The 20210-nt window shown below is 30.2% G+C and overlaps 2 protein-coding genes and 1 pseudogene across 3 annotated transcripts; 1 reads left to right on the top strand and 2 right to left on the bottom strand.

The window, feature by feature from the left end:
* Window positions 1-3410: 3410 nt before the first annotated feature.
* LOC149882033 (uncharacterized) lies at window positions 3411-4934 on the bottom strand. Its single transcript, XM_090067713.1, has one exon. It carries the CDS (start codon window positions 4708-4710, stop codon window positions 3541-3543), a length of 1170 nt encoding a protein of 389 aa, XP_089923839.1. The 5' UTR covers window positions 4711-4934; the 3' UTR covers window positions 3411-3540.
* A 1196-nt stretch (window positions 4935-6130) lies between these two features.
* LOC145192626 (uncharacterized) lies at window positions 6131-9608 on the bottom strand (annotated as a pseudogene). The gene is made up of 3 exons (XR_016444876.1): window positions 8664-9608; window positions 6884-8575; window positions 6131-6790 (listed from the first exon to the last, which is right to left on the bottom strand). The product of XR_016444876.1 is annotated as an uncharacterized LOC145192626 (transcript).
* Window positions 9609-10972: 1364 nt separating this feature from the next.
* On the top strand, window positions 10973-19185 carry LOC145191499 (NADH-ubiquinone oxidoreductase 49 kDa subunit-like). The gene is made up of 14 exons (XM_090066409.1): window positions 10973-11133; window positions 11776-11906; window positions 12078-12181; window positions 13846-13926; window positions 14719-14839; window positions 14963-15075; window positions 15156-15230; window positions 15795-15872; window positions 15989-16074; window positions 17389-17508; window positions 17896-18121; window positions 18203-18286; window positions 18486-18543; window positions 18887-19185. The coding sequence occupies exons 1-14, from the start codon at window positions 11057-11059 to the stop codon at window positions 18922-18924; spliced, it is 1392 nt and encodes a 463-aa protein (XP_089922535.1). The 5' UTR covers window positions 10973-11056; the 3' UTR covers window positions 18925-19185.
* The last annotated feature ends 1025 nt before the right edge of the window (window positions 19186-20210 follow it).

The raw sequence follows: 20210 nt of genomic DNA on the forward strand, positions 1-20210 counted from the left end.
ATAAAAGTGGGACAAAAGCATAAAAATTTTCCACCCACCCCCTCAGGTTTTCATTAAATTTTAAACAGAGGTACCTATCAATGAAAAATGAAACCCAACTCCAAATTATTCAAAAGTTATGATGATTTGAAATTTAGTCTAAAATCCAATATCTTTTGTTCACGTCCTCCATAATGGATTTTATAGCTTCACCTTTTTTTGAATAGTTGAAATTCTAGGGGAAAAAAACAGCTGAAAATCAGTACCTAACCATTTTTGAGGGTGCTGAATCCAAATATGAAGAGAAAATAGCACAAACAACATTTTTTGACTGTAAATATTTGATTTTAAATAGGCGAAGACAAATTTTCTGTTTTTTTTACCATGTGTTACACTTTTGCTAATTCCTGGAGTTGCCAACTCTGATGGGCTTGAATTTTTTTCTGATAAAAAAAAGAGATGTTAACCCAGTTCAAAATTTTGATCATTTTTTAATTTTAACATGGTCAAAACAAATTTCTACGTTTTTTTAAAGTTTACATTTTGAAAATAGAATTTATATATCTGGAAAAATTGGGATGCATGAACTTTACCATAAAGTCATTATTTTCTTAATCAATTTTAGAAACCATACTAAGCCAGTAAAGTTCATCATATGCGCACAATAGGTATTGTAGTATTGTAACATTGTCAATCTGAAATGTAACTTTTTTTTTTTAGGAAATCAAATGGAAATCAAAAGGAAATCAAAAGGAAATCAAATGTCAGAGCAAAATCATCATCCTCAGATAACCGTTTCATCTTTATGATTGAAGTAGATGAAGGTGCATTTTAATCAAAACTTCTTGCCCCAGTAATAATGGTTGCTGTTGAAAATCTATGGGGTAGTTTCTTTCGTGTTAGCTTCATTTCTTCAGCAGTGACATAAAGAAACTTGATCCCACGGATTGACTTTTGACAATATTCAAACATTGTTTCAGCAGATAGTATTTGACCGGCGGTTGGACTCTGCGAACTAGCAGTGGCAACAAACCATTTTTACAGTGCCACTATTACCATCACAAGAGATTAGTTTTGATATAATCAATTGTTTATTGCAAAACTTTATGGATAAATCCAACATCATGTTTTAAATCATCTGAGATAATGCAAAAAGATGGCACAAATTTCTCTTTTAGGTCATAGATGAAAATTAGGTGAAGGGAACCTTGTTTCTTGCTCCAATAGTAACTCTGAATTACATTGTACTACAAAAGTGTAATTCTCTGCAAAATCTCCCAGAACAATTGCCTCATCAAGACTAGTTTAAAGTTACAACCTATCTAACATCGTTTCAAGAAACGGAAAGGAAATAGTTCTAAAAACACACAATAATGCTTCACGATCGTTTTTGCCAGGGCTGTGGAGTTGGAGTCGGAGTCGTGGAGTCGGAGCTCATTTTGGCTGGAGTCGGAGTCGGAAAAATTGTACCGACTCCGACTCCGGTTTAAAAAAAATCTTTCAAAGTTTCATAATTTTCATAAGGATTTTATAGATGTTACAAAACTAAAAGTCCCAGGATGGTCTGAAAGCTGTAGAATATCCAGACGCAATGGGAATTGTAGTTTGCAACAACTGGAGGACAAGGAGTTTGACATGTTGTTTTTAGGCCTTTAAAACAGTGATAAGCAATAGGGTATTTTGCTGCTTATCAGTGAGAATCATATATCACCTCCCTTGCGCTCTCCTCTACCTTCCCTTAAACTATATAACTTCATGATCCCCTAACTCCCGACTTAAATTGTCTGGCACTGTGCTACATATTCTTAGTAGAAAGCTAGGCGTGCCACCACCAAGCACCAAAGTGTTGCTCCACAAACAGAAAGACTGTAAGTATTCAATTAACTTTGTTTCTCTGGAGAGAGAGAGTATTAGAAAATTAGTGATTGAAGAAGCTGTTAAACAAAAAGAAGAACTTAATGAATGTCTCAAGGGACGCTTTGTGTTTCTTAACAGAGTGAACTATTTTGCAATCAATGTTTAATTCTTTTTTGAAAAAAATGAAGCAGTTACCAAGAATTTGGCAGTAAAAGACACCAAAGCTAATCACACCAGCGAATTTCTCCAGGTCTTGGTAGAAAAGATTCTTAAAGAATATGAACTTAAAGAAGAACAAGTTCTTTCATGTTTGAAATATTGTCCAGCTGACAATATTTCAAACATGATTTTGACAAATTCATAATGTTATTAGCGACTGCATAAGAGTTTATTGCATAACAAGAGTTCAGAAAAGTTGTTTTTTTCAGAAATTGTTTTCTTATAAATATTGTTTAAAGCATTAAGTGGTTGGATTATTTGTATCATAGTGATGAAATAGCCAATGTTAACATTTTACTGCAGTAATTTGTTGTTACAAACAAATAACTGCAGTAAAACAAACAACTATTTGTTGTTACAAATTGGTTACTTATGAAGGAGTCGGAGACGGTCCATGATAAAATCAAGGAGTCGGAACAGCAGCTTACCGACTCCACAACCCTGGTTTTTGCTTTACCTTGAAATTTTCGTAACAACCAATAAGGGTCGAGCATTTCAAATAAAGTCACCCTTTATTTGATACAGTAATTTTGTCTTTTTGAGGAAATGTATTAAAGTTTAACTGCCAAAAGGCTAAGTGAAAATATAATAAGTGCTATTATTACGGTCGTATTCCACTTTTTTAGAAATATCAATTATTTTTGAACAAAATGGGCCCTTATCACTGAATACCCGATTTTATCGGTGTGCAATACCCGTTCGGGTCGGGTCTCATTCGGTTTCTATTAGGACCCAGACATTCTCTAGGCTAGAGTCTAGCCCTTTAGCTCAGTAATCTCTAGCCGCTAGAGATTGACCTCTAGAAATATACCGAGCACAAGATCTTTGGCTTATCACTGAGTCAAATGCTAGAGCTTCAAGACCGAGACTTGTAAGAGTGATTTTCAGAAGTAAAAACAAGGTTGGAATTGAGGCAATGGACTGTTGGGTTTGAGTTTTGAAAAACAACAAGTTCAAACTAAAGTTGAACTTGTTGTTTTTCAAAACTCAAACCCAACAGATGTCAGTGATATCTGGTGAAGCATTTAGGAATGTAAAACATTAGATAATCAAAAACAAACTTCAATGTAAAAACTGTTAATTATTTTTATCACTTTTAAATTTAAAAAAACAATATTGCTAAATAATTCAAAAAAAAAAAATTTTTTTTTAAATAATGCCTAAAAATAAGTTAAGTAACATTTTTTAAAGGAGCTCGATTGTCACTACAAAGAATTGCTCTCTACTTAAAAAAAAAATTTGCCAAAAATTAATTCCCTATCAACAAAGTCAATTGATAACCTTTTGTGTTTACAAAAATTGCAATAAAATATTTTATTTAAAGAGAATATAAATATATAAAACTATGCAATAAATTTTTCTTTCATTTTTAAACCATTATCATTTTTATACACATCTCAATTATTCATGCTTATTAGACTAGCAGATGCAAGCCATACAAACGCATAACCAGTAACTCTTATAAACAGGGGTTGCATACCATCTTCATTCCAGATAGTTGTAAGGCAATAGAAATTTGATGAAAGTGACTGAAGCAGTAGCTAGAGAAATAAATATTCCAACTGTTAGTCTCATTGTAATTTTTATTCCTAAAATTAGAAAACCCATGTCTTGTTCTCTGAAGAATATATGCCTGTAAAATGAAAAACGCTCTTCGGGAATGCGAGTCATATTGCTAGACACGCACTTGATTCCTGCTGAAACTACTACTTCATGCACAGCTTTACATACAATAGCAGCAGGGTAGAGTTTAATTGCAATACTAATAGTGTCAAAAAAAATGGTACCAATAAAATTATAGATTGGATAATTTCTTCCAAACGATTCTGTCCAGTAAGCATAGCTAAAAACAAATATATCCATTATGTGATAAGCCACAGCAAATGAAATAATTTTAGAGAAATCTTTCTGAGTCAATTCAAGCCAGTGATGAAGCTCATTAAATTCAAACAACAAATGACCAATACATTCATCGCTAGTTTCATTTGCTTCTAAAAAAGTCTCCTTCATATGTTTGTCATACAACTTTATTTGATAGACATGAATGTGGCAAACATATCCATATAAGCTTAACCAAGCAGCCCACCAGCCCATTGTAACAACAATGACTTGTATGTAAATACTAGCAGTCACATCGTAACTTAAATATTTGTTGGTAAAAAAACCTTCCCAATGCTTAACAAAATATGTTGACATTGTTACCCACATAACACAGGATAATGCAGTGTATATATATCTGATTTTATGCAACTTTTTTAGATCTTCTGTGGTGCTTTGATCATATATATATCTAATTATGCGTTCAAAATTGCCATAATGAAAATAGTATCTTACAAACAAAAATGGACAGCAAAAATCTAATATCGAACCAATGCTGTTAAAAACCTCAGCAAACTTAAAGTCTGATGAATGAATGTAACTTAACATGAATATAAGACATCCATTCACAAAAAGCATTGCAGCCATGAACCAATTGTACACTTTAAATATAAGTAAAGAGTTTTTAGGTTGCCACATACCCAGAAAACGCAGCAAATGGTAGCAAGGTCTTGGTGCATCTCTGTGAATGTATCTGTGTAGCTGAGCTGTAGAATCAACAATTCCTGGCATAAAGACATATTCTGCTACATCTAAGTCTTCTCTATCAGGATCCATAACTAAATTTTATATCAGTGCCAAACCTTCAATGAGAATAAGGCATAGGAATACTTCCATATTTTTTCCTACTCATATCGGTTCTATAAAAGAAAAGTATAATTGAGAAACTTTCTTTATAAGAGAAAACTTTCTTTATAACTTTAATAGTCTATCAATTTAATAATCTTTTTAGGTCAGCGTGATGTGACGTCAATAGAAACCGGCTTTTGTATAAACGTATTGTGAAATTTCTGAAAAACTACCAAAATGCTTTAGTTCACTTTAGTTCACCAAAATGCTTTAGTTCACTGATGTAAATAGTTTTTGTAAAAAGGGAACAACTTTCTTCTCTTTTGAGATTAAATTCAAGATCTAGATGGTGGCTTTATTTTAATCTTCTAGGCGTCAAAGTTAAGAAAATTACCGTCAAAGTATATTTACATGCTCTGCACATTTTATTTTTGGTAAAGAAAATGTTTTTTTGGCATTTAAATTTAAACGACCTTCATTTTCTGCTTACTATGAAATAGGAAAGTGATAGGCAAAACGTAAAAAATTTTAACCATCATTTAGCGATGCCATAAACTCTCTGAAAGTGTAAAAGAGGAAGGAGCGCACAGTCAAACAAAATGTTAGTGCACGTGTCGTACAAATTTTTTTCCCCCATAAATTTATTTCCGTGTCGGAAAAAAATTTGCAGAAAAAAAATAGTTTTTTTATTTATTTGCGAGGTAAAGAAGGTAATTTTATAGCAGAATTTTTTAACTCAATAGTAAACTAGTCACTGAAATATTTAAGGAGATCTAGAGGAGGAGCGCAAAATACCTGAGCCCATAGATTTTTGGGGCTGATTTTGTTTACTTTTTTACTGGAGTTTTAATTTTTTCTATATTTTCTTAAATTTATTATACCATTACTGCCAAAAGGGGCCTAATTGGAATTGCTTAGTCCGAGCGTCTGAGTACTTTTAACCGTGCCTTTGAAATATTCTCATTATATTAACTTTACCAGCTGTGAGCAACCTTTAACACTGATTATTAGTAAATAAATCAATAACAATTTAACTTATCTGAAATGTTTTATCATATGACCAGATCTACAAAAAGGCTAATATTAAAACCTAGCCAACACGGGAACGTACAAAAAACGTATAATTAACGTTTTGGACGCGTTCTAAACGCATGCAAGTAAAGACGCTCAACGATGCCTTTTTTTGTGATTAAGTTCCATATGCGTATAAAGTTGATCCTGATATCCCAGCTGACATTTGGTCCGGAAAAGACGTCTTTGAACGTTCACAAGACGATCAGAATTTCTTTTAAACGTTCAAAAGATGTTTATTGTGCTTTGAGCGTTATTTAGTAATCACAAATATTCTTGAGCTTTTTGCGACTTTAACGTTCAAAAAACGTAAGTGACATAAGTGAATACACAATTATAATATAAGAGCTTTTTTCCAAAAAATTTAAACTAACAAAACACATTTTACATTACAAAATCTACAAAAATGACGGTGTGGATTTTTTTTTCACGGCCACTGCTGCCTTTTCTATCCCCCTAAAAAAATAGAACAAAAAGTATTGAACGAGCGTGTCATTAAAATCTTCTAGGTCTGATGCCTGATTCATGAAATATGAATCAAGTAATTCACTTCGTTCACGTACCATAAATGTAAATCAAAGTTCATATATTAACTTTGAAAAACGAAAAAATTGTCTTATTCTTATACGTGTTACAGGATATACACCTTATCAAACATTTCTTGACACTCGTTGTCATCGAATCTGCTAATCCAGCAGGTAACTGAAAAAGTTTTAGTACAAAAGGTAAATTGAAATTTTTCACTAAAATTTTTCACTAACACTTTTTTTCCCATATGCTTAATAATGTTTTTAACAGAATTGTGGCTATGAAAAAAGCCTTTTATGTGATGATTGTGACTGCCTAATCCGAACAAGTCGCATCTTTTGTATTTACCATACAGCATTGACATCATAGATAGAAAATGTAGATTCTTCGAACAGGTTTAATCTTGTCTTCTGAAGGCATCAATATCCACAGAAGCAAAAGTCTAACTTTCAGCATGCTCTGATAAAACCTTGCAATAATAAACAAAATAAATTACATCTGGTATGCCCTATGATAAAAATAAATCAAAATAACTTAATTCCTGATGCATAACACATTTTACCATTAAAACATTAATATAAGTCGATCCCTTAATGTTTGCTTTAACAAATCCTCACATTAATACCTGAAATAAAATAAATATGATATATAAAAATGATAATGAAAAAGTATAGATCCATTCATAGACTAGGTATCAGGGGATGCCAGGTGCCATACGTTCAGGTTACACTGATTTATTAAAATTACTAAACACCAGCATCTTGTCTAATTAGTAGAAAACTAAAATAATCTGAAGCTATATTAAAAGTTAATTATTAAATAATACAAAACAGACATTTCCATGCACTAATTTTTTAAGCTTCTGCCACTGATTCACAAGAAATATGAAAAAATTTTTACAGCTATTAAACTGCATAACTTTTTAATCTATACTGAACTTATAATCTATTATTAGACAATCTACACAACAATCTACATATTATCAGACAATCCACATTAGCAAACATTAAAAATTGCAGAACTATTTTCACATTTATGAACTGTCTTTTCCAAATATGATCTTGGAAATGATGTAAAATACTTTGCTTTAAAGTAATTGTGCAAATGCTGGCGCATCGCAGATTGATTGTACGAAATGGATGCAACATTTTGTCCCATACAAATATCTACTGCAAATGCAATTGCAAACAAACCACAGTCAATTCCTCCAATTTGTTGCTGACATGATTGGTATAGACACATAACTGTATTTTTAGAAGACGATATAATTGAAACAATTTGGTTTTGTACATGCAAAGTCGGCATTTGTTTCTTCATTGAGTCATAAATTTTAATAACTCCATCACTGCAACCATGTGTGCTAACCAATAGCCAGTGAAGGGATCCATCATGCAAAATTTGTAGCATCTCCTGTGACTGTTTGCTGAACATAAGATTAGTTCCTAATAAAGTGTCCTGCATACCTTGAATAGCAGGAAATTGATTTCTTAATATTGCTTGAGCAGCATTAATTTCAATATCTGTTAACATGTTTTGATTCAAAATACTCTCAAACACAGATAAACTAACTGTAATGCTATATTTTGGTGAATAAGAATGAATAAGGTCAATGTTTTTAATATCTGACTGATTTTGTAATAACATTGTTTGACTAGATCTAGTCTTTTGGACTACATTTGTTTCTGGGTAACTACTGAATGACAAATCTAAATGAGTTGCTTCTTGATGTTGAATATTAGTTTCTATGTCTTGACATGGATAATAAGGTTTAAGCTGAGAAACGTTTACTTTTGTCTTTAAATATTCACCCTTAAGGTTTTTTAAAATGCAATGACCTTTCACATTTAAAGCAGTAAGAATGTATGGTCCCAACTACTCCTTAGATAAAGGCTCACCTTTGCGACCACACTTTCTTGCATTTAACCTCATCACTTGATCATTAGCTATAAATACAAATGTCTTTACACCTTTTTTTAAAACTTTTTTCATGTGTTGCTTGCACTGCTTTTCTTGAGCAACTTTTATATTTTCTCTAACTTTTTTCTCTACAGCTTCACAATCATTAACTAGCTTTTTTACTGCAAAATCAGATATTTTTTCAGAAAAACTACTAATTAAACTATCATTAGTCTCATTCTGAACATTTATCACTTCAATACCTGGAGGATGTCTTAAATACATAAGATAAAATGGAGTCATCTTTGTAGATTTCTGGCATGATATGTTCAGTCCATAAGCAATTGCAGATGTGTAACTAATATAAATCATCAAAAAAGAAAATAATAGTAAACGTAATTGTACATTTTAGAGAAAAAGAGTTAAAATTGTAAAGACTATCAAACCTATCCCAGTCATTCATCTCATTATTAGTATACTTGCTTAAAGCACGCTTAAAAGTTTGATTTGTGCATTCATCTTGATCATTACTTTGAGGATGGTATGCTGATGTCACAGAATGTTTAATACCCATTAATTGAAAAAATTTATTTTTAAGCTGTATAACAAAAAAATTAAAAATAATTAATAAAAAAATTTAACTAGATACCACAAAGAAGATGAAAGTTTTAAAAAACCTTTTAGCATTTACCTCATTTACAAATTCTCTTCCTTGATCAGTGATTACTTTTTTTGGTGGACCATACATATGAAAAGTGTTAACCAAAGCAGTAACTAAAGCAACAGCAGATTTTTCAGGCAATGCCCTAGCAACAATCCATTTTGTAAATAAATCTGTTATTGCTAAAACATATTTATTGCCGTTTAATGTTTCTGTAAATGGACTAATTAGATCAAGTCCTAAAACTGCCCACCTTTCAGAAACCTGAATTGGGTGTAGTTGTGGTGCAATTGTTTTTATTTTTTCAAATGACTGACATTGTTTACATGTCTTGATCTATAATATAGTTTATCTATTACTTAATTAGAAAAATATGATTTATACAACTTAAAGTGTATATTATTAATGTAGGTTACAAGTTTATTTTCTTGATATTATTAGGAAAATAAAAAGGTAACCTAGTAAAAAGCAAGTAATAAACATGTACTTAACTCATGCTTCCACATCAGATGTAATTGACATCCAATAGTATAAAGCTTTAATTTTACTTTGTCTTCTTACTATTCCTTGATGTGCCCCACCAGCATCATTATGGCATTCTTTGAAAACCCTTCTTGAGTTTTAGCATTGATCTTAGGCATTGTTTAAGAATAAATGTAAAAATAATATATCAGAATATGCCAATTTATTTATTTGATAACTTTTAATCAATATCGGAATTAAATTTATGGGTGTTGTTGTTTAGCTTATATGGGTGTTCTTTAGTTTTCGGGCGGACCTCTTAAGCCAATCGGCGTGCGACTCGGAAATAAATTTATGGGGGAAATAAATTTGTACAACACACGCGCACATCGTCATTTTGTCACAAATGTGTGACGTTACGACATTTTAGGATAAAAAATACAAATAGCTTTAACTTTAATGGTACAAACAAAATTTCCAACAGCATCTAAAGAATCAAATTGTACATAAGCTTAGTATTGCTAAATATACCTTTATATTACCCTGCCGTAACAAAAGAGAGTTAATCTATGTTTAAACTAAAATGCGAGACCATCCTCTTCTAGGGAAGTAAATCCTTTGCGTTGGCCACATTCAGCGTTGTATAATACTCAGCGCTGTTCGAAAAAACAGTACGACAGAAAGAATTAAGTCAAAAAACTAGCTGAAAAAACAATATGTTTTTTCAAAGTTGCCGAAGACTGGACTTTGGTGACTTGCTTCCTTTTGCAATGACAGGGCTGCATTACATATAATTTAGCTTTTATCTTGATTAATTTTTTGGTAGGAAATATTAAAGCCAATAAAGTTACAGCAGTCGATAATCATACAGCAGAGTATTTCTTTGTCTAATGAATTTTATTTGTCAATAGACGAAATACTAATACATCTATAAATTACTCTGCTATCTTTTAACACAAATATATATATCTACTTTGACCCTACTTTCTTAAAATTTACTGAAGACTAAAGAAGATTAAAATTAACTGAAGGCTAAAAAATCCTTGAACTGGTTAAGTATAAAGAATCAAAAAACGAGTTATCACTTAACTTGTAATGTCTATCAAGCTTTCTATTAATTGGCACAACCCTTTCGCGTTAATATCAGTGTTTCGCAAATATTTGATGAACTTAGTTTCCTAAACACGGTAATTTAAAACAGCGAAATAAAATTTTATCTAAAAGTGTAATCTTACACTGAACTTGCATAATGTGACCTAACAATCAATGGCGGGGGTAGCAGGTTAGGAGGAGTCAGTGAAGGGGAGTAGGAAACTCTTCCCATCGGCTCACAACAACTAAAGTTCACAAAAGTAAAAAAAAAATATTGTCAATAAAGAAGATGGTTTGTTGTAATGTTCTTACTTCTTTCCATTCTGACTTCTTACCACACTCGAGGAACAATTCTCCGTTCTGACATATTTCCAATCTAACATTTTCCAGTTCTGACATTTTACCATTCGGACATCATTCTGTCTATACTTGTTGAAACAAATCTGTTTATCACCTACAAAATATTTTAATTGTAGTTTAACTAGCCTTTGCTTTCCTCTGTCATCCTTGCTGACCTAAACTTCTAGCTCCGAAAATAACCGTATGCTCTCACTCCTCTGCCATAACATTTGCTTTGGGTTTTTAGGAGAATAAAAAAAAAAAGGAAAAGAGCGACATAAAAAAATGGCGTCAACTTTAAGAAGCTGCATTGGGAGAGCACCAAAGTTGCTTAAAAAGACTCTTTTTTTAAAAGGAACAAGGTCAGTTTCAAAATATTCATACAAGAGTATTATGTTTTAAAAAAATCATGGTATTAAATGTTGTGGTACTGATTTACTCTAATCTTCTAGCTGACTGAAATATCAAAAATTAACCTTATTAATAATATCTATTACCTATAACTACATAACCATTTAATTTTTTGTTGTTGTTGCTCTACCTGAAAAAATTTAGAATAAATGAGTTAGAAAGTGTGTAAAGTAGTTTTTTAAAATTGCTTTCTAAATGTAACATTTCAGATTAATAAATATTTAGGGAAAAACTTATTTATATAATATCTGTTTCATTCATTATCGTTTGTTTAACTTTTAAAGTGTGAACGTTTAATTTTTAGCAACTAATGGTAAACGAAAGACAAAGTATATATATATATATATATATATATATATATATATATATATATATATATATATATATACATACATACATACATACATACATACACACATACATACATACATACATACATACATACATACATACATACATACATACATACATACATACATACATACATACATACATACATACATACATACATACATGCATACATACATGCATACATGTAAAGTACTAAATTTTTTCAAAACAAGTATTTGTTTAAAGGAATTTTCTTTAATTAGATGCTTGACTCAGCTTGATCCAATGATAACAAAAAAACTTTTAGAGAGACCAAAGCTACCTGGAATATTGCATGAATATACAGGCCATGTATTGTATCCAGATGAAGATACAGCTAAATGGGATGAAGAAGGTGTTTATTCTAATTTATTTTTCATGCATGTTTTACATTTTTATTATCTACAGTACATTAGTTTATTAACTATTTTCAGTTGCAGGCGTAATTGATCAAGCTTTGTTAATTCATCTATACAAAATAATTGACTTAAATGAAAAAAATTATTTGTATAAACATTCTATTCAGAATATGAGTTTGAAAAAGGTATAACTAACATGACATTAAACTTTGGACCTCAACACCCAGCTGCTCATGGTGTCTTAAGACTTGTTTTAGAGTTAGATGGAGAGGTTTGTGTTTTATCTATTATTTATTATTTTTAATATTAAGTTTGAAAATTTACTTGACTATAATTATTTCTTCATTTACCAGTAATGCAGTTATTTTTTCTGTTTAATGTAAAGTCTCATATGATATCTAAAATTCACATAAGACTGTCATTAGAAAACATTAAAAGAAGTTGACAAAACTCAATAAACTCAGTTCAATGCCAGTAGGTTTGTTTAAGATGTTTATCTAATTTACTAATACTCTTATTTATTTAAACATGTAAAATGTTACAAAAATCTAAGACCATTTCTGCAAATTTGAAATAAAATACCTCAGTAGATACAATAGGCAATATTGAAATTGGTTTAGGGCTGCTTCTGATTAGTCTCACCTAAGGTATCATTTTTTGATCTAGGAAATTGTTGAGAAGGTATTGCTTCCCTATTAGGGCATATTAATGTTAAAATAAATTTTTTGGTATTATAGATGTGTTTGTTAATCAAAAACAGTGCTTTTGGTCAAAATTAATCTAGTTATATAGAGAAATGTTAATTCTAGATTCCTAGATTACCTTTTACTAGGTTTTCTCTATTACTTCAAGCTGTTTGGTGTAGGGAATATCTTACAAACCTTTATCACTTGTTGAAGCAACAAGAAAACTTTAAACACATTACTTATAGGAAGTTCATAAAGAGTGTTATTCTGTGATCAATATTAAGGCAATTCTGCTATTATACACTGCCAGAAAGGTCATTATATAGGAGTGGTTGTAGCTTTAAAAAAGAAACTTAGGTCTTTTTTTTAAAAAAAAATTGATAGAGTAATCAAGTAATAAAATAGCAACAAACAATCTTGAGTTCATCTCAGTTGTATAATTTGATATTTTAAATCTCCTATTTTTTTTTACATATTTGAAAATGGTATTTAAAAAAAATATGAATGTTCTATCTATCAACCTATTAGTGACATTTTAAACATGCTGTAATCTAATATAAATTTCTTTAACAATGCCATGAAATCTGTAATAATGGCAAATTTGTTATATTGTAATCAATGAAAGAATCGTAAATCGATTTATACAATTTGATTAGTTATTTCAGACCTAATATCAGTTATTCTATATCAGCTTTAATTACACTAAGTCTTCAGATATTTTAAAGGTTCCATAAGCAGTATTTTGTCTTTTTATAAATCTTTTGTTTTACGACAAACACATTCTTGGTTAAAATTTGCTAAAACTTAGTTGTTTTTTTTTTTGAAATGTTTGCTAAAAGTTTTAAAATATATATATATATATATGTTTTAAATATATGTGTTTTGTACACATGTTTAAAACATATATGTACATATACATTTTATATATATACATATATATATATATAATATGTACACACAGTTTTAAAATAATTCTGTTTAAGAAATTTCAGAAGTTTTTCAAAAGTTAGAAACAAATCTGACTATAACCTTATTCCAAGTCTTTTTATTGGATTTTAGAGACTTATTGGATTTTAGAGATTTATTTTTTCAAAATAAAAAATTTAGAGTAGAATAAAACGCAGCTTTTTAAAAATACAGAAACAATAATTTGATGAGTTCATATTACTGATTTAAGTTTCTTTTCAATGAGTTAAGGAGTAAGGAAAAAAAAAAAATAAAAAAGAAATAAAATATTGTTGTTTAATAGGTTGTTGAAAGAGCAGATCCTCATGTTGGCTTGCTTCACAGAGGAACAGAGAAATTGATCGAGTATAAGACCTATTTACAGGTAATTATAAATGAAAGCTAGTTTTCATTTTATTCATGAATAATATCTTTTCTTTTTTACAGTTTTTAAAACTATAACAAACTGTTTTCAGTTTTCAGAATTTAGAATTTTATTTTTTTAAATGAACATGCTTTTGATAATTTTCATTAAAAAAAAAAAAAAAAAGAGTTTTAATACTTTGTAAAATATTTATTTTGTAATAAAATTTATTTGGTAATGTTTCAGCATAAAACTGCCTGCTCATTATAGAGTATGTCATATTTAACTTTTGATATCAATTTTTTGTATTACTATAGATGTATGTTAAAAGAATAATAGAAGTATTTTTTTTTTTTTTTTTTTATAAAAAAAGAGTATAAAAATAGAAAATGAAATAATTTACTATCATCAAAACATTCTGTTTAAAAAAATATTTACAACCTTTTATTTTTTACTTTTAATTTGATTTAATTACTTCAGTACATTTTTTAGTAATTATATTAATACATAAGTTAATGATTATATTAATTAATTTGCTATATATTTTAATAAAGAATTAGCACGCTAATTATAGAAGAATGAAAATATGGTTATTGTAAGTTCTGCAGAATAGTTTTCATGAAAAAGTAAATCTAATTAGCAATTAGATTAGATCAGTCTTAACTGTTATCATGAAGTATTTGATAAGTTTTCACTAAACTTTGCTAGTTTGCTAAAAGTAATGAATGACTTGTAAATATGTAAAAGTAAGTTTTTTATAGTCTTTCCCATCAACTATTTGTCTATTCAGACATTCCAGTAAATCATTTGCAGGCTTTACCATACTTTGATCGTTTGGATTATGTTTCAATGATGACAAATGAGCAGGTTTACTCATTAGCAGTGGAAAAGCTACTAAACATACAAATTCCTGAAAGGGCAAAATGGATTAGAGGTAACTCATTTTAGTTTCTCTTATGTTGATGTTTTCTTTTAAACCAGTTAACTTTTCTTTGATAAAACTTTTTTTAGTGTTTCATCCTTCAAGTAAATAAGTTTATTAAGCTTTTTTTTAAAGTCATGTTTGGTGAAATAACTCGAATTATGAATCATATTATGGGAATAACAACACATGCTTTGGATGTTGGTGCAATGACACCTTTCTTCTGGATGTTTGAAGAGAGAGAAAAAGTGAATTTTCATATTTTTTTTTGTGGATTTTTTCATGTTTAATTATTATATTTTAATTCCTTTTATTTATTTTGTTGTAGCTAATGGAGTTTTATGAAAGGGCTTCTGGTGCACGTCTACATGCAGCCTATGTTCGGCCTGGAGGTGTTGCATTGGTCAGTTTGTTTAAAATAAATAATATTATGATAAATACTAGTATCTCTTGGAAATAATGTCACAACTAAAAAGTGAGATGATATTTAATTATATAAAAAATTTACCATTACAAAAGTTTATGATAAATTTTCAAAAAGCTTTTTGATTAAATGAGCTCTTTTGCACTTGTTGTTTTAAAAGCAAATCGAAAAAATCATGTTTTACTGAGAATGATGACTATTCTCCATTTTTTATTGAAAAATTTTGTGCAAATATTATCAGAAAAAAAAGTGTGTTGTGAAAAACCATCAAAATCAAGATGATTAACCTTTAGAAATATTAATAAAGGTTTTTTACAAGATTTAGTAACAGATGATTGGATATTGTGAGAAGATATGGTGTTGATGGTCTATAATGAAAACATTTTTAACTTTAAAAAAAAAATTAAAAAAGGGATTAGATCTTAGTAAAAAAGGACTTAAGAAGATCTTTGTCTCATTTTTTAGTTATTAGTATTACTGTTATGAATCTTATATAAATAAAAAGCTATATGAAGCATGTCATGATTTTCTTTGACCTTTCAGGATATACCAATAGGACTCTTAGATGATATATGGCATTTTATGTCAAAGTTCGGTCAAAGGATTGATGAGCTTGAGGAAGTGTGTTGTCACTTTTTTTTAATACTGTTTTGATCCTTTTTATCTACAGCAATCTTGATTATAAACAAATTAAAGGGGTCTTAAAATGCTAAATTAGGAACATTTTAACTTTCTAGATGTTAACTCACAATAGAATTTGGAAACAGCGTTTGGTTGACATTGGTATTGTATCAGCAGAAGATGCTCTTTCATTCGGAATGTCGTAAGTTTCTCTAATGTTCCAATTTGTGAGTTAAGTATTGTTAAGAGTTTTTATTAAATTAAGAAAACATTAACATTAACATTATAAAATATTAGGCTGGAGAATAAGTTCATTTTTTCTTTTATCAAAGACTTAAACCAAATCAATAGTTATAATAATAGATTATTCAATTATATATTCTCTGTTGCTGTTTACCGCTTCCTCCCACCTCTCAACCAATTTGTCAATTCTGTTCAGCCAAGAGTCAGCTGGTCTTGTATCAAAGAAGTTGTTGAGCCAGTTTCTAAGATCCTTTTCATTGTTGAAGGTAACGTACTCATATGGTTTGACAGTGAGCGGAAAAGATGGTAATCCATGGTGCAAACCCAGAGAATATGACAGGTTCTAAAGGACCTCCCATTCGGGTTCTTGGAGTGCACCTTTGAGGACTTGTGCAACATAGGACTGGTGTTGTTGTGAAGGAATATGGTTGGTCTTGTTGATGGAATCTTTACAGTTGAATAGCCTTTTTCACACAATGTAGCTGGGCTATGTTCTTTTCTAGCATTTCCCAGTGCACATCCCCTCCTATCTCACCAAATGCCGATCATGGTCTTGACACTTAGCTTTGGTGTATCTCCTAGATCCACCTAGTTCTTTCTTCATTCCTCATTTATGTCTAGGTACCATATCATTCCCTGTGACAACTTGGTACAAAAAGTGGTGTCTATGAAGAAATCTGAAGGTGATTTTCTTTGTTGTTTTTATTAAGCTTGTGAGGCATCCAGGCTCTCAATATCTCACCAAATCCCATTGAATGAAGATGATTAAGAATTGTTTTATGATTGTAGTTCATTTTTTGCCAAATTCACAACTTGTTTGAATGCCGTCCTCCTTTAAAAGTGCTTTGAGATGTTCTTTGTCAAATTTGACATCGAATTTGCCATTTTTGAACTTTGCAAACCATTTCTGTACTGTCGAATCACCTATGAAACCTCTGTATACGTTGAAAATGTCCCGGCCTGCTTCAGAAGCTTTTTGGCCACAATGAAAAGTGAAGAAGAGCAGGTGTTAAAAATGTTGCTTTTTACTTCCTGGATATTCCAATTCTAACCTAAAAAGTAATAAAAAATTAAATTACTCAAAAAGACGATTAGTACAGTTAAGTAGAGCAGAAAAAGCTCTATCTAAAAGCATTACGAACATATTCCCTAACCTAATAATCTACACTTTTTTAACTTCTTGATATAAAGTTTAAAGGCATTTAAAAATCACTCAGCAACATTTTTTGTAGTGAAGTTATTTAAAAATCACTTAGCAACCTTTTTTTTTTAGCGGAGTTATGTTACGTGGCTCAGGCTTTAAATGGGACCTCCGTAAAGCCCAACCTTATGATGCATATGACAAAGTGGAGTTTGATGTTCCAATTGGTAAAAATGGTGACTGCTATGATAGGTAAGTACCAGTATCCTTTCTTTTCACTTAATAATTTTAATGCAACACAGAAAATTATATTATTCTTCTTTTTTACTGTGCAATTTTGTCATCACTGCTTTCTGGCTAACAATTTACAATTGTTGTTTGCCAACCGGGCTAATTCAATCACCATCATGATTTTTAGTCTTGGTAACAGCTGGTAGCCAAAATACCCAGAAAAATGTTTTAAGGTTTATTTAAAAAGTTTGGGGTTCCTCCAATCAATTTATTGAGTAAATCAATTGACTAAAATAAATCGTTAAAGAAAAATCTCAAACCTTTTTTAGTCGAATAGCAAGTCTTTTTTTTAACTCACCATCGTGTTAAAAGTCAACTTTTGAATTTCTTTTTGCCTATTTCCTCAAGGTACTTGTGTCGTGTTGAAGAAATGCGTCAAAGTGTTCGCATTGTTGAACAGTGCTTGAACAAAATGCCTCCTGGTGAAGTTCGTGTTGATGATGCTAAAATCTCTCCACCTAAAAGGGCAGAAATGAAAGAATCAATGGAGGCTCTTATTCATCATTTTAAACTCTATACCGAAGGCTACTCTGTTCCTCCTGGAGAGACATACACCGCCATTGAAGCTCCCAAGGTATTGGTTAATTCATCACTGAGTTTTCTTGAGTAAAGAGTCTGTCAAGCGTGGAAAATTCTTTTTATTTGTATTTTTCAGGGAGAAATGGGTGTCTATTTAGTTTCAGATGGCTCCAATAAGCCATACAGATGTAAAATAAGAGCACCCGGTTTTTATCATTTGGTAAGTGTTTTTAAGTACCGCTGGCAGTATAATTGATATATATTGTGATAAGAAGTTAAATGAACAAATGCTAAAAGAGTCTGTAAGAGCAATCAATAAAATACGATTTTTATTAATGCACTGCTTCAGCGACACAATTAAAACCTTTGTAAAGTATTGCCAGTACATGAAGTATTAACAAGAGATTTTTTTTTTTTAGTCTAGTATTCATAGTATGTCTAAAGGTCATATGTTAGCAGATGTTGTCGCTATCATCGGTAAGTATTTTTCTTGTCCCATAAGCAGATTCTCTAAAATTAACCCTTTCACCACCGCCGAGCTGCTTTTATTGAAACTAATATGTATTAAAGACATTTTTTAGACACGGTTTTTATTCATATACTTTTAACGTAAAAGACAAACTATGCAGCAAGCTACATTCTTAACCTTTTATAATGATATCAAACATCATTACTTCAAACCCTTTTTATTAATAACAAAATCCGAACAAAACTATAGGAGCCGCCGGCGGTGAAAGGGTTAAAACTATATTTGTTCTTTATATATATACTTCTTATATTTGTTTACTCTAAATATTTTAAACTGATTTATTTGCTTTAGGGACCCAAGATATCGTGTTCGGTGAAGTAGATAGATAGATCTTAACAGTGTATATTTAATCATGAATACTCAATCTAAATTTCTAAAATTTCTAAATTCTTGACTAAAGTATTCTTGAAAAATATTTTCCAAGCATTTTAATCATTTTATATGAAATTTTATATACAGTGAGAGGGGGGGGGGGGGAGGGAATCATACTCTCAAAAAAAAAAAAAAGAAGGGAAAAAAAAAAGGAAAATAATTATGTCGAAATTGACAATTGTAGATAATTATTATTAATAAAAAACTTGAGCTGATTACTGAATCTCTTTTTTTGTCTAAAATTTACTGGGGAGGGGGGGGGGTATTTTAGATATTTGGTAACAGAAATTCAGGAACCTCTTCCAATTGCTTTATACGTCACTTATCTTTTACTAACGAAATATTTAGGCGATATACTGTTATCATGAGGAGAATAGTTAACTTAAAATATGGAACTATTTTTTACTATTCTTTTTATACCTTTGTTGCCATAGCTTTTTTCTTAAGAAATCCGTTATTCACCACTTTTCCTTAATTAAAAAGATGATACTTCCATTAAGTGAAATTTGATGTTCTTCAAAACTTGCAGCTGATTGATTTTTAAGGAAATCGACTTCTGATCGGTTTGTTTGTCTTAAGTTTTTTCTCTGAGGTTCAAAAATGTGCAAATTCTACAGACTGGTTGTCTTTCCCAGTTAAATTTTTTTCAGTTCGGAATTTTTTTTATTCGCTCTAATTTCAATTCGCAAAACTTACATTTTTCAGGCACGTTTTCTTAGAACGTCAACAAGAAAAGTCTTATGAAAAGCAAACCAAAACTTCCCATTCAAAGCCTTCTCCTTGCTCTTATATTGCTCTTATAGATTTATTATAAATTAATTCTAATGAATTTAAAGTTAAGACGACTCCTTAAATTTGTTTGCAAACATAATCAAAACAAAAATGCTATTTTGAAAACAATCATGTCGAGGACGAAATACAATAACAATAATAGTAATAATAACGATAATTATAAAGATAACAATACAATAATAATATTAATGATAATTACAATAATAATTATGTTAATAATAATAAAAATGTTCAATAACAACAATAATGTTCAATCCAACACAGGACTGTCCTGCACAGGAATTAGAATACCACACTGAATCAAGTTTTGAATGTAAAAATTGTTGAGAGTAACTTCCGTGAAAAGTTCAATCAACTCGGAAAAGTTCAATCAACTCGGAAATCAATTTTCAGATCATTATATACAAACAACTATTAATGTTTAATGTCAGCAAATCCAAAAGCAGCTACT

This window comes from Hydra viridissima, unplaced genomic scaffold (genome assembly GCF_058129835.1).
Source record: "Hydra viridissima isolate aposymbiotic clone 2 unplaced genomic scaffold, HvirCarnegie_v1 scaffold_11, whole genome shotgun sequence".
NCBI classification, from domain to species: domain Eukaryota; kingdom Metazoa; phylum Cnidaria; class Hydrozoa; order Anthoathecata; family Hydridae; genus Hydra; species Hydra viridissima.

Excerpts from the sequence above, each read along its gene's own strand:
- LOC149882033 (XM_090067713.1), bottom strand. The coding sequence starts at position 4,710 with ATGGATCCTGATAGAGAAGACTTAGATGTAGCAGAATATGTCTTTATG.
- LOC145191499 (XM_090066409.1), top strand. The coding sequence starts at position 11,057 with ATGGCGTCAACTTTAAGAAGCTGCATTGGGAGAGCACCAAAGTTGCTT. Across the intron at positions 14,840-14,962 it reads AAGGGCAAAATGGATTAGAG|TCATGTTTGGTGAAATAACT; the intron begins GTAACTCATTTT and ends TTTTTTTTAAAG. Across the intron at positions 18,287-18,485 it reads CACCCGGTTTTTATCATTTG|TCTAGTATTCATAGTATGTC; the intron begins GTAAGTGTTTTT and ends TTTTTTTTTTAG.